This window comes from Rhipicephalus sanguineus, chromosome 11 (genome assembly GCF_013339695.2).
Source record: "Rhipicephalus sanguineus isolate Rsan-2018 chromosome 11, BIME_Rsan_1.4, whole genome shotgun sequence".
In the NCBI taxonomy this organism is placed as follows: domain Eukaryota; kingdom Metazoa; phylum Arthropoda; class Arachnida; order Ixodida; family Ixodidae; genus Rhipicephalus; species Rhipicephalus sanguineus.
Genome location: NC_051186.1, coordinates 65,754,704 through 65,769,472, shown reverse-complemented (window position 1 = coordinate 65,769,472; position 14,769 = coordinate 65,754,704). Strand labels below are relative to the sequence as shown.

The window sequence follows — 14,769 nt, the reverse complement described above, 5'->3', positions numbered from 1 at the left end:
TTCGACGGAACTTTTGAAAACCTTGAAATGAAACTTCCTGGACGCTACAGCGTTACATTTCTTTTCACAAATGACACCTGAACGTACCTGTGAAGCTGTGCATTTGGCCAAGGATGGACAGGCAAGCACCGCATTTCATTTCGACACATGCGCTACTACACCTTGAGATACATGCATGCGCCACATGCGTGCATGCGATAATGTGCAGTGCAACTTCTATGCACCGTTTCCTGTGCTGTTGTTGTGGCCGAGACGGTAAAGTGTTCGGTTCACAAGCGGAGGGGCGTTGGTTCGAATCCCGCTGACGGCATCGTCAAAAAAAGAAACGGAGCGGTTTGACGCAGTGATGCGGTTACCGTGGCTGAAACCCCCTTCGCGGATCAAAAAGTGGTTGTCCGTTTCGCTCTGTCGTAAATACAGAACATAGCACGATGACATCATTCATGTGTAGGGGCTCGCATTGCCACGGCCACCATTGGATGTGTAAGCATGCGCTACAGTAAGGTACTGACCGTCGCTTAAACGCCTAAAAATTGTAGCGGGTGTTTTCTTTTTTTTTTTTGACCTGAATATTTCATAAAAAAGAAGGACCCCCGGTTCGTGCACGGGCAGCTACCCTTGAGCCCGTGCAGCGGGTTGGGGATCCTCCAGGCGTCTTAAGCTCCGCACCACAGTGGCACTGTGAGACCACTACGAAGCCCGGCTGTACCCATTTGAAACCGCTGGGTGGGCGGCCGGCACTGGGCATCGAACCCGGCACCTCCCGTATTGGAAGCTGACGCCCAAGCGTTTCGCCACCAATTCGGTGAGGGCACTAGTGAACAACGAGCAAGATATAGGTTGCACGATAATTTGCGACGAAAAAAAAATCGAGTGAATGAAATAAAGGTCAAGGTCGCTAGAGCTATGTGGCAGGGTCCTTCATTCCAGAAACACACCCTCTGACCGCATCCATGAAGAATTCCGAGGGTTATTGCCTTACGTTCTCTGTTGCGATGCCCGCACCGGGATTCGAACCACCACCCTTTTGGTTACGAGCGTAACACCTTAGCCACTGGGCTATTGGAAAGGCGATACGAGCCTGGCTTACAAGTTGGTTTGCACATTGTCGCACACCATAATAGTAAAAATCAATGCTGTGGTTTTTTGTCCAAGTCTCGGTAGGTAAAGCACTTGAGAAAAATATACGTGTCATTGATGATGAAGGCTATGGTCTCTATTGGCCTTCTTTTCCTCCATTTCTAGGCATCCTTACAATTCGATAAAACGAATCATTGAAGGATTTTTGACCAATGACCAAACAGGAGAGCCTATAGGCTTGCTGGTTGGTGAACACTAGCCCTCAAATCTATTTTATGCAAATTCCACAAAACATTTCCAAATGAAAAAACTCTAGATTAGCTGAGCCTATAGCTTTACTTTTTTGGCTAAATATACACCCACACCATACATTTCATCAAACTTTAAGAGAACGTTGAAAACTAAACAGAAATTTCCAGACGTTGCCGTTAAGGTTGAAAATGGTTCCAAAATCGAATTCGTCAGAATACGACCAAACAATAAAGAATTGACAAATACGAGATATCCAAAGGCCATAGGCTTGCTACTTGGGCTGAATATGGTCCCAAAGTCGAATGCATAAAAAATCAATCGAAATAGAAAAAATCGGGAAATGTGCCCGTGAACACAAACAAACTGGGTTTTATCTTGCGTGTGATTCTTTTTCATTGTAAACAGCGGCAATGCACTGGCGCGACTTCAGCGGGCGCATGATAAGCTCTTACGCGTAATCATCGAGGCATTCTTCCTTAAACTCGAAGGAATTAGTCGTTTTAGTACGTCATCACTGTCACGGCACACATTGTAGGTATTGAACTTGGTGCATCCCGTTCTTAATTAAACGGAGGCACAATTAGTATTCACATAACAACGGACTACAATTTATTTAATGCTCACACATAAGCACGACGACCGAAGGCGCGCAAGGCAGGGCAGCCAGGAAGATAGACGCCGGCGAACAGCAGCTCCAGGCAACGTGTGGTTCTCGTTGGACACATTCTATCATCTTACTTGGATGCGCGAAGTAGGTCACATTTTAAGAAACATAATGGGCCACGCGCATCGCTAATGCGCATCACGTGGTGCTATCAAGGCAGCCAGTGGGGGCGTGGCACCTGCAACATATGTACCTCGCATTTTGTGATCAAACGTTCAGTAGCAACCGTTGCAAAATGTTAACAGCGCATGTATTGATTCGAAAAGGGACGGCACAAAGAAAGGCAAGCAGCGCTCTTTGTCTCTCTTGGTCCCGTTCCTTTCCAAACCTTCTGTGGTTGTTAATATTTTGCTATGGATCCACACCAACATGCACAAGCGTCAACCCTGTCAAGCTATGCAGTTCAGTTAAATCCAGCGCTCGTCCTATTCTCACGTGTCTGATGACTCTGATCTGGTCCATCTTTGTTCACACTGCAGAATTTCTTCGCTTCGAATCGACTAGACAACTCGGAGATAATTCTACTTTAAACACGACTTCTTCAAGACACGATAAATCTTTCAAAAATACAGAAATTCGATGTTTCCAAACGCTTTAGGCTGACCCTTTACGTTAAAAACTTCCATAAGATCTGTTCCATCAGAATTCGACGAAACCTTTAAAAACCTTGAAATGAAACTTCCTGGACGCTACAGCGTTACATTTCTTTTCACAAATGACACCAGAACGTACCTGTGAAGCTGTGCATTTGTCCAAGGATGGACAAGCAAGCACCGCATTTCATTTTGACACATGCGCTACTACACCTTGAGATACATGCATGCGCCACATGCGTGCATGCGATAATGTGCAGTGCAACTTCTAAGCACCGTTTCCTGTGCCGTTGTTGTAGCCGAGACGGTAAAGTGTTCGGTTCACAAGCGGAGGGGCGTTGGTTCGAATCCCGCTGACGGCATCGCCAAAAAAAAAAAAAAGACAGAGCGGTTTGACGCAGTGATGCGGTTACCGTGGCTGAAACCCACTTCGCGGATCAAAAAGTGGTGGTCCGTTTCGCACTGGCGGAAATGCAGAAGATAGCACGTTGACATCATTCATGTGTAGGGGCTTGCATTGCCACGGCCACCATTGGATGTGTACGCATGCGCTACAGTAAAATACTGACCGCCCCTTAAACGCAGAAGAAAGGACAACCAGCCCTAAAAATTCTGGTGGTGTTTTTTTTTTTCGAACCGAATATTTCATAAAAAAGAAGGACCCCCGGTTCGTGCACGGGCAGCTACCCTTGAGCCCGTGCAGCGGGTTGGGGATCCTCCAGACGTCTTAAGCTCCGCACCACACTGGCACTGTAAGACCACTACGAAGCCCGGCTGTACCCATTTGAAACCGCTGGGTGGGCGGCCGGCACTGGGCATCGAACCCGGCACCTCCCGTGTTGGAAGCTGACGCCCAAGCGTTTCGCCACCAATTCGGTGAGGGGTTCAAGTGAACAACGAGCAAGATATAGGTTGCACAATAATTTGCGAGGAAACTTAAAAAGAATCGAATGAAATAACGGTCAGCGTCACTACATCTAAGTGGGAGGGTCCTTCATTCCAGGAACACACCCCCTTACCGCGATCGCATCCAACAAGGATTCCGAGGGCTATTGCCTTACGTTTTCGGTTGCGATGCCCGCACCGGGATTCGAACCACCACACTCTTGGTTACGAGCGTAACACCTTAGCCACTGGGCTATTGGAACGGCGATACGAACCCCGCTTACAAGTTGGTTTGCACATCGTTGCACACTATAATCATAAAAATTAATGCTAGGGTTTTTTGTCCAAGCCTCGGTAGGTGTAGCACTTGAGAAAAATATTCGCGTCATTGATGATGAAGGCTATAGTCTCTATTAACCTTCTATTTCTCCATTTTTAGACATCCTTACAATTCGATAAAACGAATCATTGAAGGATTTTTGACCAAACAGGAGAGCCTATAGGCTTACTGGCTGGTGAACACTGGCCCTTAAGTCTATTTTATGCAAATACCACCAAACATTTCCAAGTGCAAAAAACTCTAGATTTGCTGAACCTATGGCTTTACATTTTTTTGCTAAGTATACACACACACACTGTTGTGACCTCAGCAGACATGGCGCAACACCTAGGCTTGCACAGTAACAAGGGTTTATTAACAGAAACAGGTAGAAAGAAAGAGTCACTGTGAACATAAGCTGGCTGCCTTTTATAAGGGCAGTAATCGCGATAGTGATGACGTCTGTCCAGTCACACAGCGCGCACCTTCAACCGCGCCGCGCTTCCCTCACACACAGGCACTGACGCATGCGCACTGACACAACACTCCTTCCCCTTTATGTGGGAGTTAGGAGGGCGCTACGGGACGTAGCGATCTGCGGGTCGTCTCTCTCGATTGCTGCGACGCAACGGAGGTGGAGACTGGCCTTGTGGAGAGGCTGTTGCGGCTTCTTCTGGTTTTGACTGGATGGGCGAAGTAGGCCCATGCCGTTGGCCGGACTTTGGCTGGGCCATATCTGGCGCTAACGCTGATGGGAGGTCCGCGACGCCCGCGTCCACCACTTCTGGAACCCGTGTCGGTGTCACTAAGGGTGCTGTGTCTGGTTCGTCGTAGGATTCCATCGGCCGAATCTCAGGCGTCGACTTCTCCGGTAAACGTCGAGGTCGTAGGTTGTCTGCGTAAACATACAACTTTTCGCTCCTCGTACGTACTAAATAGGTTGATATACTCAGGCGCTTGAGCACGATTGCAGCCAGCCATTTTTCCTCAACCGGCCTTAAGCCATTCACGAAAACTGGCTGTCCTGCCGCAAATTCTCGCCATTTTCCTCAGGTTTCGTTTGTCGTATCCTTGCTCCTTCCAAAGGCTATATGCTTACTATTTAGGCGGAAGATTGTCCCAGATCGATTTCATCTGATTTCGACGAAACTTCAAAAAATCGAAAACCACAAGACTTCCAGAGGCTATGGCCTTGCTATTTAGGCGGAAGATGGTCCTAGGTCGATTCCATCTGATTTCGACGAAGCTTTAAAAAATCGAAAAACACAAGACTTTGAGAGGCTTATAAAGGCTTACTATTTAGGCGGAAAAGGGTCCCAGATGGATTTCATCTGATTTCGACGAAACTTTAAAAAATCGAAAAAACAAGACTTCTAAAGGGGCTTACTATTTAGGCGGGCTTACTATTTAGGCGGAAGATGGTCCTAGGTCGATTTGATCTGATTTCGAAGAAACTTTCAAAAATCGAAAAGTACAAGAGTTCCAAAGGCTATATGCTTACTATTTGGGCTGCAAGTGCTGCCAGATCAATTTCACCTGGTTACGACGAAACTTTCAAAAATCGAAAAAAATAAATACAAGACTTTCGAAGGCTATAGTCTTACTATTTAGGCCGAATTTTGGAAGTCCGAAATCGGTCCGGAAATATAATTGATAAATATCCGACGAAACTATGAAAACTCAGAAAAATAAACAATATTTTGTGCCCTTTGTGCCCTAAAACGGAGGGAAAATCGATTTCTTCCAAATTCGATGGAAACTTGAAAAGTCGCAAACTACAAGATTTGCGAAGGCTCTGTAGGCTTACCAATTAAATAGACGCAATATCAATTTCATACAAATTGAACGAAACCTTGAAAAATCGAGAAACACAAGATTTTCGAAGGCTATAGGCTTACCTTTTAGGTCAAGAGTACACCCCAATTCGCACAGAAACTGCGCAGCTCCAACAAACAACGACTACAAGAGACACATAAAAACGGTACGAGCGCTGGCGTTACGCTGAATGTACATTTTCTTTGAGAAAAATGTGCCGCTTATATAACTGCGCACAACACCCGAAAATCAGAAGAAATCTGCCGAAAAATCAACATCCTCTTTCAATTGTTATAGTCGTGGCGTTCTTATTTTACTTGTACAGAGTTTAATTAAATAGGCTTAATATTATGCCGTCCGAGGCAAGGGCGTAGCCAGGGGGTTGGGGGTTCAACCCCCCCCCCCCCCCCGAAATTTGTCAGTTTTGCTTGCGTATATATATATATATACACGCACACATACAAACGCACGCACGAACATATATAAACCATGGTTGACCCCCCCCCCCCCCCTTCGAAAAAAAATTACTGGCTACGCCCCTGGTCCGAGGCGATCGAGCGGCCGATTTGAAAACGTAGCGTTATGCGAAAGAGCAGCGTGCGAGTGAACACAAACTGGACGTTCGGAACAAACAAGTAGGGACCTTAAAAAATCGAAAAACACCAGACTCACGAAGGCTATGGGCTTACTATTTAGGCGGAAGATGGCCCTAGATACAAAGGACAAACATGTCCTTTCCTTTGTATCGTGAACAGCGCGAAAGACTGCTCTTTTCCATACCACGGTTTCAACGAGAGCATGATAAGCTCTAACGCGTAATCATTAAGGCATATTTCCCTAAAGTAGAAAGAAGTAGTCACAGGCACGAGCACGAGGGGGGCAGGGGGGCCACCGCCCCCTCCACTGATCACCAAGGAGGGGGCGCAAAGTCTGCCCAATACGTTTACTCAGTTATGACCACGCAGGTTTTGAACGATAATGGCAGCCGAAGGCCCCTAATGTTGCATTCCAAGAACTGTTTACTTCTCCTCTTTGCTACCGGTTAACTAAGACCAAAGGCGGGCCATTGTGAGAAACACGTCACCGCTGCATGTTTTTTTTTATCCGCATCTTGTCATTTGGGCTCGTCCAACAATGAGGAGGGGATGGGGGGTGTCTAATATAAAACGTTGCCACCCTGCCCCTATTGGGCAACCCTGCACACGCCGATGGGGTTGACCATGTCGACTTTTAGCAAAAAGAACTGATGGTCATGGTTCGAAAATTCCGTGAAGTCAGTCGCGCTTCTATTCTCCCAAGACGTTCTTTTTTTTTCTTCTCGCCGTAGGCAGGCAGGCGAACACAGCGCCGGCAGTGCCACGGTATGCCTCTTTCAACGCGCGAGAAAAAAAAAAGCTACGATTACTCTCTGACGCCACGGAAAGCTGCGATTACTTCCGTGACGCCACGGAAAGCGCCGATGTGACAATCAATCTTCTCATTTCCACCAAAATAAAAATAAAAAATTCCGAGTGGTAGGCAGTCCCTTTAACCGCCGGCTTCTTGGCCAATCCCCCATAGTGGGTAGGAGCCAGTTTTATGGAAAAAGCAACCTGCATTCGCCAGGTGGTGGAGCTTGGGGTGCCTGAATTGTTTCCCTCGCCCGCCGCTCCGGCGGATGAGTGAAACCATTCAGGCACGCCAGTGGAGCTTGCTTGCCAACGCCGCTGTTTGCCCGGACTTCACGGGCGTGGAATTGGCTTCAATTTTTATTTAATCTTAAGTTATTGCACCCTCGAACAATATTAGTGCGATTGAGTTATTTTCGTTTGTTTACCGTCCCCATCCAAGCAAACGTTGACTAACTGCTTTTCCTACGTCACATGTGATTTACTAAAATTCTCACATTTTATCGATATATTCATTTTTTTACTCGTGATTCGCGGTATTATTTCATCAAAAATACCACCCGGTTCTTGACATATGCCTCAAAGCGGCTGCGTGGCAGCATTAATAAGGGATCATCATCAGCAGTACGTCACTAAAAGAAGAAACTGGGAATTTCGAGGTAAGCTGACACGGAAGCAGCTTGTTCTTGTTTCATTTAAATGGCGAACAAGATTAGGAACAAGAGCGCACGATGCGCGCTTGAGCCGCTTATTCGCACCGTCATGACATTTTGTTTTTTCAATCGTGCATTCATTCGCCAGTTTTCAGTGATGTGCTTTCGATAGTGACCACGGGTGAGAGGATCGTCGCTACAACATTACGTTTTCGGGGCGCAGCATATCACTCTCGCGTTCTGGAATGCCATCTTCGGAAGAGGACCTCAGCAAGCCCGGACCCGCCAGGGCGTCCTCGCCGAGCGTCACGAAAGTCGCGGTAACCGGCGAAGGCGTCGCCCACGTCTGCAACGCCCTCGCCGCCAACATGACTAAGCAACTGCTCCACATAAAGGTCGCTTTCAGCGTTCTTTCATCCAGCTTCTGTTCAAGGCCTATGGAGCATATAGGCGTGCCTTGGGAGTCGCGATAACCGGCCATCCATTAATAGGCGTGGGCATGATTCTCCAGTAAAAGGGGTGGGGAGGGGGGGTTCGAGGCATCAACGCAGCACCCCCCCCCGCTTCCTTTTCTTTTTGGTTAGTAACATAGCGCCATTATTGTCAAAAACCTGTATAGCGATAACGCTGCCCTCAAAACAATGACAGGACAGGTCCGACTGAGGAAAGGTGGGGGCACACTTGTAGCCCCCTTCTATGATTGGGGGGGGGGGGGGGGGATTCCCCCTGCCTCCATTGTGCGCACGCCAATGCTGGGGAGTTATTTTCGAACTGTCCGTGTAGTGAACTGTCCGTTTCGGCCGCCGTTGATTGGCCGAAGCTTGACGAGCAGCCGCCCCCTGTTTCCGGCTCTTCTTTCGCAACGTCATTCTGACGTCACGAAGCTTCCGCAATTTTCGGCACAACTGAGAGGAACGAAACGCGCTTCAATGCGGCAAACGCAGCCTCCAGAGATCCGCTCTTGGCCGACTGAATCTCGGAGGCCGTGCTATAACTCTGATTCTTTGTAAACGTTACACCTCGAAACAGCTTCAACACGACCTCCCGTTTAAATGACCTGCTGCTCTTTACGGCAACTGCACGCTCTCTGATGACCTCCGGTCGAAGTCTGACCGATATAGATATATCTGATGACATCCGACCAATATATATATATCGCACGGATACAACAATAAATATTGCAAGATCGCCTTTTTACTTCAATATTGGCACGTTTTCTAGAGCGTGCAACGCAAACAAACACTGCTCATCCTTTTGCAGGCTCCGAGTAAACCCGAGGACATTCCGGTCAACATCGCCTTTTCCCCTCTGGCTGTGGGCTCGGCTCTGTCAATGGTGCTCGCCGGGACGAGGGGTCCCACGGCAAGACAGCTGACCGCCGCCCTCGGTGGAGCCGACGTCAGGACGGTGCACGAGCATTTCAGGTACGCAGCGCGAAATTGCAAAACTGTTGAGCGCCTTTTGTGTTACTTCCCGACTTACCCAAATGAGAGTCTTCACCTCCGCACTGCACTAAATCACCTCGACGGAAGCGTTTTCACTGTTGGGACCATGTGGCTGCCCATCACAGTTCCGAAAGGCAACGACAGCGCTGTTGCGTTTTCTCAAGGATACCGGGCTGATTCGCCGTTTGCGATATAAAGCCCGGAACTAGCTCGGCTGAAACAGTGACTTTTCTCTCCCCATCTATAACTTTCCTTCCTCCTCCCCCTTTCCCCAGTGCAGGGTAGCCTACCGGGCCCAGCCTTGGTTAACCTCCCTGCCTTTCTTTTATTCTTATTCTCTTTCTCTCTCTCTCCTACATACTGCTACATTTTCTGTCTATAGGCACTCTGCAGTGCAAGTCATCGCGGGGCTATTGCCGTGATGTAGGTTTTTGGCGACAGTGGCAGCCAAGAACTCCTCACGTTGCATTCCTACAACTGTCTATTTCCTACATATTACTTGGAAACCCGGGGACGAGATGCAGGCCGTTATGAGACGCACGTCATTTCCTCATTCTCATTTCTGCGTCGATGCTAAGGATTGTGTTCTTTTTGATGTAACCGACAGGTAGAGAGCAGAGGGGGAGACGTGTCCCCCTTTCCCCTAATGACGAACCGAAACCTCGTTACGACACCACGAATTGCACGCCACTCGCAGGCACGTCTTCAACGAGCTCGGTCACACGGACGAGCACATCACGCTTAGCCTGGCCAACCGGCTATACGTCGACGATCGGTTTCGGCCTGTGGGCGGATACCAGACCACGCTGGACCGGTGCTACAAGAGCACCGTCGGATCCGAGCGCTTCCACGCCGACCCGGAAGCGTGCAGGTCTAGCATCAACGCCTGCGTCGAGCGTACCACGTGCTTCTGCATAAAGGAGTTACTTCCGGAAGGCAGCTTCGACTACGGCACGCTGCTGGCGCTTGTCAGCGCCCTCTACTTCAAAGGTGAGCATAACATGTTAAGACGAAGGCCTTGCCGTGACCGAAACGTTAGTGAAGACATATTTTGTAGAGTATCTCCCTTCTGTACTCGGGGGAAATTCACGTAAGTGTGGTTACATATGACACGAGCAATTCCTACTCCCAAAGAAAGTTCTAGCGTGTTCATCCATGTTTAGGTAATTCGAGAAAATGTTTCCAATGACGTTACGTCACACACATGAACCAACGATCTCGTTTCCCTGCGAAATTCCTAAATGTTTTTGGAACAATTGGACTGTCTTTGTGTAATGATCAACCACTTGTCACGAAATTATTCGCTGTGGAACTTAAAAAGCATCTCTTATCAGAACAGAGCGCACCTGCATGCTCTGCCAGCATCATCATCATGGTGCTTAACATGTGCCCATGGTCAGCGGCAGACCAGGCCGTGGAGATGCGCTGGCAGCCGAAGGAGTTTGTTTTATCAGCGAAGCTCTTTGAGCTAGCCGTAATTTGTGTGTGCGGCGTATCACAAAACCATCGCCATCATAAACGGGTATGTGCCACAGAAATTAGGTCAATCTCACAACTCACCACCGGTCCATTAAAAATGAAGGAGGCAACAGTTAGCTCAACAAATGGCTACGGAGCGACGGCGGCGAGCCGAAGACCCCGAGTACATACAACGAGAGAATACTATAGGGAACGGGAAAGGCAACGGCGGCTGCGAGAAGACCCCGAAGTGATGGAAGGCCTACGCCAACGACGACGTGCCCGTAGATCTATCTATGAGAGGTGCGAACGCTTGTTTTCAGCGCGAGTTTCTGTCTTTAGGGTTTGGACATCCGTGTCGTGTTTGTGACTGTCTATGGTTTAAGTCGAATCTCTATGCACTGAGAACCAACGTAGAAACAACCTAGAATCAACCAGCTAAACCTAGCAACGACCTAGAAGCAACCTAGAAACAACCTGCATCACCTAGCTAAGGCCTAGCAAAAGCAACCAGATTAGTCTTCAGAATCGTCCAATTTGGCTCTTTCAAGCCTTGCGCGGCTTAAGGCAAGTTTCGCCAATTTTTCTTTTTCTTCTGGCTGCGTTAGAGTAAAAGATGTGTACTCTCTCTCTATCTGCCTGCCTCACGGTTATGAACCACAGCGCCGCTGCCGAGAAGGGGACGATAACAAGAAGGAACAACAAGGCACTGGCACACAACTGTTTATTTTCTTCCATTCGTAACCAGTTGTAAGTCAGCGCCCTGCTTGTCCTTCTTATCGTCCTCATCTCGGTAATTGAGCCGTGGTTCATTATGCAACACCAACTGTCTTACGTTTCCACGTTACTAAGCTCTATAGGCCTCAGAGTATGCGTATCTCAGAGCCTCCATCTGGCTGATTAGCCATGGCCCTAAGCAAAAACAATCAAAACTGATCTCTGTAGTGCATCTAGTGTCTAACTGTGCACGCTTTCTATTGAGCCATGAAAACACCCGACGATTCCCGACATGCAGGACAGTGGAACACACCGTTCGACCCGTACCGCACCGTCCCTGGCGCCTTCCACGAGTCTCGTACGCGGGTCGTCCGCACTCGAATGATGTCGGGTGACGCGCCCGCACGGCTCAATCGCTACTGCGACGGCCTCGTGGGGCACGCCGTTGATGTACCCTACAAGGGCAGCGGCGGCCGCTTCTCGATGACGCTGATGGTGCCTGACCAGGTGGACGGGCTCGGCGAGCTCATAGACTCGCTGACGCCTGACCACCTGGACGCTATTCTGCGAGGGTTCGATCCCGAGAAGGACGCGCAGCTGGAGATTCCGCGCTTCAAGGTATATGTATACAAGGATTGACCCCAATACGCGCGGCACTGAATAGGGCAGCAATAAAGGACGCGAGCAGTGTTACGGAAATACGGTGCGGTATTACCGTACACTCCTCCTTTTTGGCTCGTTGCGCTTCTGCCGCTCCTAATTGCAATGAAACCACCCCAACACCACACATGCTTTTTTTTTTTTTGTTTCAAAGATTACTATGGGGTTGTCATACCTCACTGTTGCTTCTCAGCCTAACCATGGTGAACGAGGAAACTGTCGTTCGAGGGATGCACTGTCACTGGAACTGGGATTGGCCAAAGCACAACGGGCGAGAAGAGAGGAGCGATACGGTAATACCGTACTGTATTGCCGTACCGTATTTGCCTAGCTTGCTAAAAGACGCAACTGTCCTTTTTGTACGTGCCCCTAATCCCTCTAACTTCGTCTGTGTTCCCCCTCCCCTTCCCTTTTTCCACACTGGATTCGGGGGGAGGGGGAGGGGGGAGATGAGCTATACGAAGGAGGAGGTATTCCTCACCACCCTAATCCTCTTCGGTATCTTACTATGACTGGACTAAATTGGGCTAATTGGTAATTCACATCGGTAAGTTTCCATCACAGCGCGAAAGCGCGCTCCAGTATATAAAGCCCTTTAGGTTTGTGCGTATAAGGGCGCCTAGACAAAGCTCTCAGGATTTTTTCCTCCAAGAGTAGTCTTTCATCTAAGTGGCGGAGCCTATTTTCGCGATCACTAAATTGAGTTTAGAAGAATGAAGAGCCGCCCCGACGGTGCTCAATCGTCTCACCACAGCAGCAAATGTCGCGAGCCGTAGTGAATCTATTGTTGTCTCATTGCATTGAGAAGGGCACACTAACTCGCGTAGCTGGTCCACATTTCTTCATTTCCCTGGAATGTGCTTCTACACGGTAACCGCGCTGTCGGTTAACTGTGTCGCGCAGGTAGAAGATACGACGGACCTGAAGGTGGTCCTACAAGCAATGGGCGTCACAGACCTGTTCGACCCGCTCATAGCCGAATTTCCGGGCTTCGCAATGAGCGAGGACGCCTCCAAGAAGAGCAGCAGTAGCAGTCTGCAGACCAAGGGACTAGCCCTTTCGGTTGCCATGCACAAGACCTTCATCGACGTCAACGAAGAAGGCACCGAGACCGCCGCGCCCAAGGACGTTCGGGTAACGCCTAAAAGCTTCCTCACGGACCCGGGTCGGTTCCGGGTCGACCGACCCTTCTACTTCCTGATACGCTGCCACAATCCGGAAGCGATCTTGTTCGCCGGTTGTGTGCGCCACGTTCAGCCGCTTTAGCGGAAATATTTACTTGCGTGAAAAATTAAAGCCGTCTGATTGAATTGCGTTTGTTTGACACCAGAGCACGACATTTAGCACGCTTTCACTGCACCTTCAAGCGTCTGTAAGCGTCTGAAGCAACCGTTCTCTTTCTTTGCAGCTGGCTATTAAATTATTCATTATGCGAGCACCTTCCTTATTTTCAGCATTCCTTTCGTGCGCGAAGTGTACAAGTTATTCATATCTCGTCGTCATATAAGCTGGTCTCGTCCTGTATATCTGCGAACGTGAACTATGAAGAGACTTGTAGTATGTACCAAGGTTGTACAAAGGTATGTACCAAGCTCTCGACAGATCCCAGTCTGTCAGTACTGTTTTGTTACTTTTTCCATCGACCTTCTCTGCCGTTCATTTGTTTGGACAACGCTCCTAAGGAGGCGTTGGTTTGGATCTTCAGTCGGAAGCTCACTCCGTTTGTTTCACCTGCTGAACATTCCCCATTGATTTCTGTTTCGAATATCAAGCAGCCCGATTCAAAAGGAGGAGGAATAAACGTTTGTTGTTCGAAACGGTATAGTGGTGCTAGTCTCGCTACTACCCTGTAAGTGGGAGATCTCATTCCAGGAACCTTCTGGCCTTCGCTGCCTCTCCTTGGCCCTGGCGACGACACGTCGTTGTTGGTCCAGGTCTTCAGAGACGAGCTTAGACTCCCCCGTTTTGTGGTCTTTGCTTCCTTGACCGGCGCTACAGGCATTCGGAGAAGGTGATGTGTCTTTGTATATTGCACGGGCTCGCGAGGATCAGGTCGGTCAAGGTGACAGGTACGACGCGAATTGGGCAGAGATATTAGTGCAACGTTACTGGGCATCAGTACACTGTGGGTGCGTGCGCGGAGGCCGAGTACGTGACCGTCCCGTATACTGTGCAATACTAAAATATCAAAGGCTGCAATGCTTCAAGACACACGGGGAAAATTCGCACATGAAGCAGCGGTCGACGCGCGCAAACAGCTGGACCATCGGTCCTGTCACTCTGTGCACCAACTTCTACGCAGGTGGCTTTCTTATAGCGCTAACGTTTACGGCACAACCGGTATTGTGACTAAGCAGCTGACAACAAACTTCAGGGGCTATGCATTATCGCGCCTGTCTATAGTAATCCTGTAAGCATAGGCGTGCGCACAGGGGGGGCAGGGGGCGCGCAAAATCTGCCCCATACATTCACCCCCCCCTCCAGTCACCTAAGAGGGGGGGGGGGCGAAATCTGCCTCTTACATTGACTTACAAGGGGGGGGGGCTGCGATAAACCTTCGTCCCCCCCCCCCCCCCGATGGAAAACTCTGCGCACGCCTATGCCTGTAAGTGAGCACGGTGCGAAATACACGCCATGTATATATCTATTACACTGCACTGCATGTGTTCTGTGTTGGCTACGCAAAGTTTAAGCAGGAAAGACGGAGTAAATTGCTTCCTTTCGTCCATTTGCGTGTATGAGCACGTGCAGTCTGGTTCCGTCCGCTTTACAATGTCGTTACAACCGTGACAGTGGCCATGATGACATGAATAGTTTACTATAACCATATCGCCATTTAC

The 14,769-nt window shown here is 49.0% G+C and overlaps 1 protein-coding gene across 1 annotated transcript; it reads left to right on the top strand.

Moving 5' to 3' along the window:
* The first annotated feature begins 7,881 nt into the window (after window positions 1-7,881).
* LOC119375090 (leukocyte elastase inhibitor) lies at window positions 7,882-13,244 on the top strand. The gene is made up of 5 exons (XM_049420485.1): window positions 7,882-8,044; window positions 8,910-9,073; window positions 9,792-10,084; window positions 11,568-11,887; window positions 12,833-13,244. The coding sequence occupies exons 1-5, from the start codon at window positions 7,895-7,897 to the stop codon at window positions 13,193-13,195; spliced, it is 1,290 nt and encodes a 429-aa protein (XP_049276442.1). The 5' UTR covers window positions 7,882-7,894; the 3' UTR covers window positions 13,196-13,244.
* The last annotated feature ends 1,525 nt before the right edge of the window (window positions 13,245-14,769 follow it).